The sequence below is a fragment of the Diadema antillarum genome, unplaced genomic scaffold (genome assembly GCF_040938485.1).
Source record: "Diadema antillarum isolate AM-2024a unplaced genomic scaffold, OU_Dant_1.0 seq00001214_RagTag, whole genome shotgun sequence".
NCBI lineage: Eukaryota > Metazoa > Echinodermata > Echinoidea > Diadematoida > Diadematidae > Diadema > Diadema antillarum.
The window spans coordinates 1,471,885-1,484,710 of record NW_027272006.1 but is presented as its reverse complement, the minus strand read 5'-3'; the positions used below and the strand labels follow the sequence as shown (position 1 = coordinate 1,484,710).

The window sequence follows — 12,826 nt, the reverse complement described above, 5'->3', positions numbered from 1 at the left end:
GTCCGCAAGGGAACCTCTGTCCATCAAAGCAGGCTGTCCCTGCCTCACAAGTCGTACACTCATCAGGACAATACTGTGATAGAGAGCGTTGGAAAATGAACACTTGTCTTCACAAAGTTCAGAAAGTCAACTTCTAAAAGTTAGATCTCATACTTCCCGAGAGTGCTGGAAAAAAAAAATCTGTAATTCAGTGCACACTTTCATGCTTCATCATTGGACATTTTGCGTTGGTGTCTGTCCAATCTAAAGTAGGCATTGTACTCGTTTTCAACATAATCAATACTGTATTTTCGACAGGAAAGGGAAAGTATCATCCTTCATTTGCTCTATGTAATACAGTGTGTCTCCAGTAGATGGTAGTGCTGCTACCGAATGAGTATCACTGCAGCTGCAACAATGAAAATCGACTTCTAGAGAAAGCTGAAGAACTTCGAAATTTGGACACTTCAAGATGTAGTGCCCTATTGATGTCGAGATATTACCTTTCAAAGTGCACAGTAGAAGAGGGCACATCGATAGGGAGGTTTAGGTTTATCAGAATGGGTCCAGTATGACAGAGACCAAACAATGCAGTTTCAATGATCTGTAGAGAGAGAAAAAATTCTAGAGCTTATGCCAGGTCACACATTGATTAAAAATCAGTTTCCCATGAATGGATGGGATCAGCAGCTCAAAGCTTGGGGTATGAAATAAAGGGAATTATTAGAGTAAGGCTTGATTGGAGGCTAACTCACGAGGAAATCCACTGAAGGAAGTCATGTTGTATTCATCCCAGGTAAGTTTGTCATCTCCATCCAAATTGTGAGCTTGGAACATCCTCTCGGTCTCTTTGTACAGGGCTCCATTCTGAAAAACAAAGACATCGGAATTTAAATATTGTTTCCAGGAAGGCTGCAGGGAATTAATGAAAACTAAAAATGGGGGGATAGAGAGAAAATCTGAGCTGTCACCTTAAAAAGATCAGACATCCACAGAAAATCACTGTATAGCAGATCTATGACAATCTGTGAAGGTTCTTATATATGACAACTTTTACAGGTAGAGTAAATATGTGTAAATTACAAAATGTATGGTTTCTATTTGGTTTCTTATATCAACAATGGATTTCTACACAGAAAGACAAGACATGCTGACCTCAGTGTAATTTTGTCAGTGAAATCTAATATTAATGCCATCCTCCCTAGATGGGAATTTCAGAGTTTATGATGTCATCAAAGTGCAAAAAATGACAGAAAATTATAAGTATCAGTATTTGGAAAGCACCTGCAGTAGCAAAGTGAAGATAAACATCACCTGCATTTGGTGAAAACTATTAGTAACCATCATGTCTGAACTCTTTCCTACAAAATGGATGATACAGTGCAGGATACCTTAAAGGGTGTGTACAGTTCTGGTCGAGGTGAAGATTTAGCTTTTAATGTTTTGTGAGATATTTTGAAAGCACTCTATGAGATGTCAAAGAGCATGCGGTTCTAAGGGGTATCAAAAGTTTATTCGATGAAAATCAGTTTTGAAATGGCTGAGATATCCAAAAACAAGGTGAAACAAAGAGATACTAATAAAGTTGGGGCATGTCGCCTTTTATTATTAGCACTTATTTGGATATCTCAGCCATTTGAAAACCAATTTTCATCAAATAAACGTTGAATCCTTCTTAAAATTACATGCTCTTTCATATTTCATAAGAGGCTTTTCATTATCTCACATAGGAATGTTCAAAACATGAATCCCTACCTCAACCAGTACTGTACAGTCCCTTTAAGTTTACATTGCACAAGTTTATAAATTTTAACAAGCAAAGCAATGAAAGAGTACTTAATTTTCTCTCACTTTGTTAACTTCCACACAAAGTCAACATAAAAAAAAGTCAAAGATTTTTTTTTCAAGTCTTGTGCATGTCTACTTAAAGGGATGGCTAGTAACCGATCAGTGGGAATCAGCGGGAATGCTGAGGGATGATTGTTCCAATCCTTGTGGGATTCATTTAAGAGTACATTATATATCTACTGTTGTGTGAAAATTATTTGCTTCAGAACGGTCTCATATTCAAGTAATGTGCAGATTAATGCCCCGTCACTGACCAGGGACGCTTACCTGGAAACATTAAACCGCACATTACTTGAATATGAGACTATTCTGAAGCAAATAATTTTCACACAACAATGGATATAATCTTAAATGAATCCCACAAGGATTGGAACAATCATCCCTCAGCATTCCCACTGATTCCCACTGATCAGTTACTAGCCATCCCCTTTAATGCAAGGTTTATTGTTCTAACTTAACACAATAAATACTCCTTGCATCCATCTTTCATTGTGTATTCATCAATCATAAGATAAACTAGTCAGTGTGTATTCATAAAGCTCAACTATTAAAACAGGAAGTTGTTAATCAATGTGTGATGGTGAGGGAAAGTGGTGACAATGAATCATCAGATATGTCTGCAAGACTAGTGTTGAGGAACATTCCTACAAACACCTGTCTTTCAAGCCCTTCCATTATAGTTCGATTTCAGAGACTACCAAATCTCTGTTCTCTAAAAATATTATCTGTTCCATTATAATTCTTATTATACCTATTATCTGCTTTATATTCCCTATCATCTGTTCTATAAATCATATTGTCATCTGTTCTATATATTCTCTATTATCTGTTGTATATTTTGTATCATCTATTCTCTATTACCTGTTCTATATGAAGAGTTTGTTTGCAAAAACCGATAAGTCCATATTTGCTAAATGGAGATATTTGTGGTTAAAGGTCAAGAAAAATAAAGAGAATAATAAAAAAATGTTTGCTTCTTTTGACCATAACTTCAAAAATATACCTTTATATGTAGTGACCAATATATTATTTAAAGGGTATTATTTTGTACTTTATGACAGAGATTGTACGTCAAAATCTTCAAAAATGGACTATCGGTTTTTGCAAACAAACCCTTCAAACCCTTCTCTAATATCTGTTCTATTCATCCTCCATTATCTACCTCTACTATCAACATTTTTATATTTGTGACACATAAAGATTTAAATTCACCTGCTGAAGTTCAATCCAATTTTTGAGTTCATCTTCACTCAGAAAGCCATCTCCGTTCTTGTCCACTCTCTCAAACAGCTGTCTGCAATGAGACACAACATGAACACAATGCAAAAACTTTCCTCATTCTTTTCTCAAGATACCTACCTTGATTTCTCAGGAATATCAAACCAAAGATAAGCTATTAATACATATAACAATTCAATTTTCAAAATACTTCCCTCTCAGTAAGGGCAAAAAAAAATGAACATGAGATGTGCCTTAGAAATGAATACTGACAATATGTTTATTTGCTGATTTAAAACAAAATTCAGGATTATATGACTACATTCATTTGATTAGTGTCCTGTACAAATCTTCACTTGCAAGTCATCTTTCTCAGCAAAAGGGAACCAGCTCTCTGTCAGTCCATTTTTGAACTATCAAACCCATTAATAATTTCCATAGATATCAACACACACCTTGGGTAATCTAATCAAATCCATTCAGTGCCCAAAATGTTCAAAAGATTTTTCTGCACTTTCAACAACAATTGGCCTACTGATTACTGGTACATTTTTGTTGCTGTTGCTGCTGTTGTTGTTGTTGTTGCTTACTATACTCTTCTAGTTGTTATACTTTACTGTAATATACTCCAGGTTAAGGAGCTTTGAACTTCAACCTCAGAAAGAAGCATTTATGCCAGTGTCTTCAGATGAAATCTGATGCATTGGAAATATAATCATGTAGTAAATGATAAGATAATTCAGAGAGAATTATAGTAAATGCCATAATTCTCACCACACAATTTCCTTCAGTGCAGGCAAAGCTGAATTCAAGAATATTCACTGAAATGCCTGCATGCAACATTTCTTTTCATTTCAAGTGCTTTACAATCTGCGTAATGTAATTCACCAATTTGAAATGTACAAGGATCGAGTAACACTATACAGTCCTATATATTACACCAATACCTGATAATTTCACTCAAAATGTTGCACTATTAAACATATAACTCCATCTTAATTCCCCAGTGTTAACGTTGCCATCATCAGGGTTGTGTTTCATTTTTTTTAAACATACAAATTAGTATCATGTCAAACTGTTTTTGCTATGTGAACCTATACACAAATGAATTACCACTATAATCTCGAGCATTTCATTTGATTCTCACTAACCAGTGCAGTGATACGGTTACTGTATCACTATTTTATAAACTATCCTTGTTTATGGGGGAAGGAAGCTGCAAATGAAATATTTAGGTAGATACTGGATGATGCTTTGAAACACGAGTACAGGGTTATCACATTCTCGTACCAGCGATTTTGACGCGTTAATCGACTATACCAATTACCAGTATCTCTGTTTTGACAGGTGTATGACCGATGTGGTAGAAAACTACCTCTACATCAATGAGCACTCAGCCATAACTTATCGGCAACTCATCTCCTCCAAAACATCAGTTTCTCCTTACCCCAATTTCTCTTTGCTTTCTTCTGGTGACAAGTCTTTGAATGCCAAGGCCTCCTCCTCTCCCAAGAAGGCATCGTGGTCGAAGTCGGGGTTGTGATTACCGTGTTCATCGAAGTGTTGCTTGTCGCTGAGTTTGACCTCCTTCTTCACTCGACCGCTCTCGTTTGGTTTGCACGAGGCGATACTGAGTGCAAGGCAAATGGTGTATACCAACAATTGACTCTTCATGACTGGATGAGCACACGACGCTTTGTTATGACAAAAGGTAAAACTTTGTGAAGTTCACAGACCGCGTGTCGGAAGCTGCTTTCGACTGGATATTTTCTGAAGATGGGAAGAGGGTGAGATGACTTTGTAAAATGTAGTTACGAACGTCTACCGAAATTTATATGCCCGTCTGACGTGTTATGCGGTACGAAAGTCTACCAAGTTTATTGGCCACTGGTGACGTGGCTATGCTAGAGACTTTCTCATAGCGTACATATACAGCGTACAGTTAGTCAAGTTCACGCAGAGGACCATGGGGTTGTACGGAACTCTGGTTGACATTCGACCAATCATATACATCGTTAGTGAGAGTGTCTAGAAGCTGACCAATCACCGCTGGTAATGCAAGTAATCCCGAGGCACCTCGATAATGCAGAGTTAGCGAGATTTAGCTGATGTATATATTATGTACATCAGGGAGGTGTGTGTACCAGGTTCGTACACTTCCCTACCGATACACATCCTGCTAAGTCCACGTGGCATTCGCACTTGGTGTAAAACTGGTAGGAGACAGGAACGAGGGGTGAGAGGAACTTCACGACATGTAAATTACTTTCTTGTCTGATCAGGGGGAAGTCTCCCCACCCCTCCCCTACCTCCCTTGTCCTCTCCACACTGGTCCAGCGAACGACTGACAAACCAGGGAGGTGACCTATCCCTGCACAAACCAATCCAGCGAACTTCTGTCATATCTGAACTGCCACTTCATCCATCTGTTTATATTGGCTTAAAATTGCACATATTTTTTTTTTTCAAACAGCTCACAACTGACTTTGGAATTAATGAATTTATGCAAGATCTATGTTCTCCATTGCAAGGCGATTTACCTCTAGAAATAATTCCATAATTATATGATTAGAATTAAAGCCGACTGCAAATATAGATTAATAGTTAACCGAACGCATCTTTGACAAAGATTTCTGCAGTATCATTCTATCATTTGATTTCATAACCCCTTCCCATGACTATTTGCTCAATTCAATTAATCCATTATGTTTCATCGCTGTACCATCCACCTCCCAGGTACAGTCAATGAGGTATTTGTCTTGCCTATAATGATAGTTATAATATAATAAACACCTCTCTGACATAAAGCTCACATCGCGAAGGTCATACGTATTTTATAATCTTCTTCCCGCCTACCTGCCCTTTCAGTTTAGTTATGAAAATTCTTCTGTTTTCTTGGTTTTGTATTTTGGACAGTATGGTTTCATGGTTTACTTTGAATACAGATCTGTGTGATTCTACAGGGGACTTTTCGTAACCTTATTAGAAATAAGAATACAAGGAATGAAAACCTTCAGAGTTTTTAGTATTATGGGTCTGCCTTACCTGGTCGAGTCATGTTTACACGACTGTTTGATAGGATATTAGATCACTGCAACTTGTATGAATTTCGAATGTCACGTATATACATACAAACTTGAATTAGCATATCATGAGAACGTGCAGTTCATCTCAAATTTCAAGCCATTTGGGTAGAAATCTTTCTTTTCAACTCCTGTATAGAGCATTCGCTTGCCTTTTCTTTGGATCTAATTTTGGATATAGACATACATGTATTATTGTGTAATAAAGAGCAATATTCTGCACGAAGTGTCCATTGTAATGGAATCATTCCGTTTGAATTTGTTTGGTTGCTTGTTTGTTTGTTTGTTTGATTTTTGTTTGTTTTTCTTTGAACGTCCTATGTTCAAACAGAGATCCTGCGATCTGAGATGTTATAATAAATTCGAAAAAGCCCCACATGCATTGTGTCATAGAGCAACAGAGCGGTGAATTCATGACCTGCGGTGGCTTCCTGTCTACCAGTCCAGACAGCAGAGCGTTTACCCGTTGAAGATAAAAGTTTACAGCCACGCGACTCGCAGTTCATAGACAGGAAGGTGGTATACTCGGCGATGTTGTGTCGGCGCTGGTCGAGATGACACAAACATTCAATCTACTTCTGTTTTTGACTGGGGACAATCCATAGTAAGTCATGTCATTTGATTGCACTCTGCACCTGGGAGGACTTTATCTTGACTTCGATTTATATCAGTAGGAGAAATGAGGAAAGTACAGCTGTCCCACGGACTTGCAACGTTCACGAATTTAGTGGTCTGACGTGTACCTTCACTTGGAAAGTTCGCGAATTCGTGAACTGACGTGTACCTTCCCACCAATCAGAACTCACCGTCAATGACCATGTGTTCCTGTGGCATGTTCGTGTGTAGATTTGTGTTGGGTTGTCTTCAGACCTTGGACCTCTGCGCTGCCTATTTCCTTCAAACCTATCACGGGGATGAAAATACCACCATGGAAATTGGAATGGGAAATGTGTGAGTGTGTGTGTGTGGGGGGGGGGGGGGGGGTCATGATGATATCATTAAATTTTTGTTCTTCTTACTTTCTCCTCTATCTATATTTTTGCATTCCTGAATAATTCTTGTAAGGATAGAAACAAAATGACGTAGTCTGAAAACATAAACTTGGAATGAAAAATAACTGCTGAACCATTGATAGCATAGTATCAATTCCCAATGGGAACGTAATAAATTACAGGTAAATCGGACACTGTCACTTTTCGTTTGGGGGGAAAACACAAGATGCCGTCATGCCAAAGAAAAAAACAAAAAACAAAAACCGTTCACTGGCAGCCTAATGATTTCTTTCTCTCATGCATGCTTTTACTAACCTCACCAACCCAGCAACAACAAAAAATGAATAAAACAAAACAAAACAAAACAAAACAAAGAGTGATTATTTTTGTCACTCTATACAATTCTGTGATTTCTGTGTGAACGTAAGATTTGATTTGAATCTATCCTAAATTCAGAGCCACACTTCAACTTCAAGCAGTCAAAGAACTGAAGTGATATGGGATAGAAAAATGTCATGAATGGAAACAGTGTCATACGATCAGACTTTATTCGTAAAAGCTGCAGCAAATCACAGCCATCAAATAACAAGGTAAATTTAAATCAAGGGTTTAAACAACAGGCATGGTCGTATAGTCGATCTATTTATCGATCGGTTGATGTACTAGTAGCCCACTCGACAACTATGTACATGTACTGATTGGTCTACATAACACACAAAGGCTGAACAGCCGTGGCAACAAAATATCTGCTCATTGGATCGTGGATGTCAAACCTAATCATGGTCCTAATGGTCGGAAATCCATGTATGCTGCAAAGATGAATACGCTATTCAATCGAAACTCTGGTCCACCTCTCGGCTTGAAGTACAGGAGTTTCGTGTTCTCCTGAGTCTGCGATAATAGGGCCAACTATACCCGATGGCGGATAGAACGAAATAATTGGTCGTACGAAAGAAAGGGAAAAAGTTACGACGAATAAAGTCAAAAGAGGGCGCTAAGTGACATGGACAAAGGATTTTCGTTGGATTTTCCTCCATGCAGTATGAACCCTTTTAGAAATAGTCATATATTAATACTAGACAGAAAGAAACAGCAAACTCTCTATCTTTCCTCGACATGGCATATAACTTCTTTCAATATGAAAATCAATGTTAAATGTGGCCAAAGATCAAATAAAGTAATAAAAAGCTGGTAACGCTGAATGATTTACACCACAAATGAAGGATACTCAAATGAAGAGATAGTATTAACGTAATAAATGTACGTTTCCCCCTCATCTATTTGATTTGTTTTTATTTAATTCATGTCTGCCCAATTTCGTTACATCAGATATGATTGTGTACAAGTCATTATGACAAACAGTATATCGACTCATCGTTTTTAGTACAAAACAAAGCAAGTACAAACATCAATCAGGGAACTTAAAAACAAGGGTCTCCAAAATAAGCCGAGGCTTGAAGGTATGGAGACCCTATACTTAGCTACTCTGGATAGAATAAGGGATAGAGAGAGAGAGAGAGAGGGGGGGGGGGAAGGGAAAATTACAGATTGTCTGTGTACCACTCCAACCACTTTACAATAATAGTAATGATAATAGATAAGTCTACTATTAAAGTTAACTCGTTCAGGGGTCTTGTGCAGTAGTAATGACCGAATATGCACCATGAAAAATAGTAATAAAACATACATACAAAGCATTCCACATGTGCTTATCTGACATGAAATAACATGATATATCGTGGTTAATATGCACAGTAATGGTAAGGCACATGGTATACACATACATACATATACATGCTCATATACATACATTATGTGCACCTATCCTATACATACACATACATACCCATTTTATACATACATGCATATATATATATATATATATATATATATATATATATATATATATACATATATGGATAGATGAATAGATCGATTATGTATGCACACATAGTACTTACATGCATCATGTATCATGTACATATTTATATACATGTGATTACAATACATAACAATAAAGAAATTATAATGTTATCCTGGGGAATACTGCATGTTACAGGTGGGAAGGGAATTCCAAGTGTCAGGGCCAGAGTGTCTGATAGAATGATGCCGGAGTGCAGTTTTGGGGTTAAATAAATGCAAATTTGTGGATTGTCTGGTAGCTTAAGAGTGAATCTCTGAATTTGACCGAAATATTCTGTTGATTATTGGTGGAAAGAGGTTTGACTTGTGGCAAAACATAAATACAGCTTTTTGGAGAAAGTTTATGTCATTTATCTTAAGGGATTTAAGCCAGAAAAACAATGGGTCGGTGAGATGTCGAGAGCGTGCTCGACTGCACACTCGAATTGCTTTTTTTTTTTCTGCAGGAGAAGTATACGGTCTGTGCTACATTTTGTGGGTTGCCCAGATAATGTTGCAATGCGATATACATGGCAGGATCAAAGCATTATACAGGATGAATAATACGCGAGTTGGTAAAAAAAATAATAATACTGAAGCTTAGTTAACAGGGCAACGTTTCGGGATACAGGCAAAATAATGTGTTTTACATGATCATCCCATTTTAGGTTTTCATTTATATACACACCGAGAAATTTATTAAGTGTTTTCTTTTCGAGACATGTACCATCAATACTAGTATACAATTCATAATATTCTGGTAAATCAGGTTGTTTTTTTTTTTACATTTAAAATGAATAAAATTAGTTTTGCTTATTGGTTGCCAGGATATTGCTTTTAAACCATGTAGATAATTTCGGTAATTCATTGTTCAAAGTAGTAACTAGGTGGTTAGGTCAGTATGTGAGTAAAACACATTGGTATAATCATCAGCAAATACTGTAACATGGATGATGGGTTTATCATGTAGATTAGAAACAATACCGGCCCTAAGATTGAACCATGGGGGACTCCACATGTTACAGGTAATATATTGGAGGATACTGACTCAAAGGAAACAATAATTGTTTTCTACATAACAAATAGTTTTCAAACCATGTAAGTACAGTACCCCGAAACCCGTAATGTCGTAACTTATTATAATAATATTTTGTGATCAAGAGTATCGAATGCCTTGCCAAGATCCATAAATATACCAATCTATACTATATTAGAATGTAATCCATACATTTTTCGTCATGCTGAGTTGGGCCGTACCATGTCCGTGCCTCCTGTGACGTCCAGTCTACACTGCTTTTGTTTTTAAGTTGATATTCTTTTTCAAATCGAAGTGCTTCATGTGTTGATATTCATTCCGTCCAAGTGTCAACATGAACCGTCACCATAGTGGTATGTTGCCCACATTCCTTTTTCCCCTCTATGCTGGAATGTACAATCTTATTATCAGAATAGATTTGGAAAAGTATCACTGATGGATAACAACAACAACAACAAATCGTCAGAGTTGTTCTTCAGAAATTTAAATGTTTAAGAATCTTAAAACGCCGCGTTATCTAAAACAGCACGCCAATTCTGTCCTCTGTCGTTGGTATGCTTGAATGTGTGTTGGTGCAGAGCTGCCATAGAGGGCTCGGTGTTGGTGAGGCTTAAGGCGCCCTCTATGGCTAGATACAATATCACTGGCGAATAGAAACAAACATTAAAAACAATCAGACAAGCATTGAGGGAGAGAAAGGATGTAAAACAGACGGATAAACAGCAGCACGCTGGTAAGGAAATTCAGATAAAAATGAAAGACATGTTGATATGCAGATACACTGTTTGTCCCATGTGTATTTCAAGATTCCTAGCCACAGTGATAGGCTTGCCAACCAACCGTGCATCTGCAGTTCTTCTTGCACTAGCTGACCTCTAGTACACCAGGGAGGTGACTTGATAACTCTGTGCTATACTGTACATGAATGATTATATTATCATTGTCATGTGTTACTATAATGTTGCACGCGAATGCCAGTGTCTATGTGTTATAAACGAATTTTAGTTGTGTAACGTTTTTGTTATAATATACACATAAATTATAAATGATTTCGAAAGTCTCACCTCAAGAAAAATTTTTCATCGTGAACTCTGCTCAAGTTGTAAGCAAGCTCTAAAGAATCCAATCTTTTAACAAGTAGAAGGAAATTACTTCTGATAAATAGGTAATGATGATAATAATGTTAACGATAATATTAGAATTATATAACTATAAATTGGTAATCATGATGATTAAAGTGTGTGTGAGGCTGGTGTATGTGTGTATGGTGTGTGTGTGTGTGTGTGTGTGTGTGTGTGTGTGTGTGTGTGTGTGTGTGTGTGCGTGTGTGTGTGTGTGTGTGTGTGTGTGTGTGTGTGTGTGTGTGTGTGTGTGTGTGTGAGAGAGACAAAGAGATGGTGGATGTGAGAGTGAATACCGAACCGTTATCACAACAAGTGTCTTTGCTATTACTAAGTATAAGAGGGAGCATTTTCCGGCTTGCCCCGTGGTATACTCTGGGATAAGACCTCGTTGTATTCATGTGTTTGCACTTCACTCTTTCTGTGATTTCAATACATGTTTTGTAACCATTCCTGTCTTTTTCTACCATGTAATTCTTCGTACAATTCAATTTACTGGCTGCAAGATATGAATACCTCAATAAATGTCATTTATTTATTTATCTATCTATCTATCTATCTATCTATCTATCTATCTATCTATCTAACTAACTTATTGTAATCATCGTTGTTTCTATGTCATTACCATCAATATCAACCATATTAGACATTAGGGTTACCTATGGAACACCACTCAATATTTTTTTTCTTCTTACAAAACTGCAAGTCTTCTCCTTTCCTTTTCTCACTCCTATTTTTTTCCCCTCTTATTTCTCTTTCTTTCATTTTCTTTCCGAGTATAGATGTATTATACCCATAGTAATTACAGTGGCTACTTCTAAAACACAGAAAATCAGTTATTATTTACGTCGATAAAGGGCAATGTATCAATCAGTTGCGATAAAAAAAGAACACCTCGATCCATCTTCATGTATTTGAATAAGCTAAAACTAAAAAAAAAAAAAAATCTATAACACTTTCGATCGACAAAAAACTGTTTTCATACAGGTACCTAACAAAGTATTCGGCAGTTACACTAAACCCACATAAATTTCATACTTATTGTCAAAATAAAGTTGTAAATTATGAGCATGTATACTGGAAAAGAATAGATTAACAATTTTTCGATTGATTAGATTGTCTTTCTTTATTTCAATCTCACTTCTGTTGATAAGTGTATTTTCAATCCAGGAGCGGAAGTAATTTGATACATTTTCATGTTGAAATTCGAGCTACCGTTGCATCCACTCTGACATTCACCCACAATCAATACAAGTCCATGTTCACACTCGTCGAGCCTCCATGGTCTTGACAACACCCCTCCCCTACCCCACCACCCCACCCCAAGAAGTCAATTTATCAATTCGACCATAGTTCATTAACAGTGCACTCTGAATTATGAACTCTGTCCTGTGGGTTCTACTTTAAATTACGACTGACCCTTCCACAAGTGAGTGGGTTGGATTTTAACTCATCTCGAAGACAATAAATATATACAAAACACACATACAAGTTATTATGTAACACTCATGCTTTTACACCTCATTTATACGCCAAATTTAACACGCTTGTACCCCACCGGGGAGTCAAGAGTGCGCCTGCAACATTGTATACGTGATGCCATGACGCCATATAAACACCAATACAACTATGTACACGAAACGAGAT

The 12,826-nt window shown here is 37.0% G+C and overlaps 1 protein-coding gene across 2 annotated transcripts; it reads right to left on the bottom strand.

The window, feature by feature from the left end:
- Positions 1-595: 595 nt before the first annotated feature.
- Positions 596-4,814, bottom strand: LOC139744845 (calumenin-B-like). 2 transcript variants are annotated; one of them, XM_071655258.1, is made up of 3 exons: positions 4,493-4,814; positions 3,040-3,121; positions 596-846 (listed from the first exon to the last, which is right to left on the bottom strand). In XM_071655258.1, the coding sequence occupies exons 1-3, from the start codon at positions 4,717-4,719 to the stop codon at positions 703-705; spliced, it is 453 nt and encodes a 150-aa protein (XP_071511359.1). In that variant the 5' UTR covers positions 4,720-4,814; the 3' UTR covers positions 596-702. The 2 variants fall into 2 exon arrangements, 1 of the variants encoding a protein (XP_071511359.1); XR_011711847.1 differs by having other exon boundaries at positions 781-846; positions 3,040-3,740; positions 4,493-4,624.
- Between the last annotated feature and the right edge of the window lie 8,012 nt (positions 4,815-12,826).

Bases quoted from the DNA above. Each gene is read 5' to 3' on its own strand.
- LOC139744845 (XM_071655258.1), bottom strand. From the start codon at position 4,719: ATGAAGAGTCAATTGTTGGTATACACCATTTGCCTTGCACTCAGTATC. The intron at 3,122-4,492 runs GTAAGGAGAAAC...GTCTCATTGCAG, and splicing joins GAAAGCAAAGAGAAATTGGG to ACAGCTGTTTGAGAGAGTGG. The intron at 847-3,039 runs GTGAATTTAAAT...TTTGTTTTTCAG, and splicing joins ATTGGATTGAACTTCAGCAG to AATGGAGCCCTGTACAAAGA.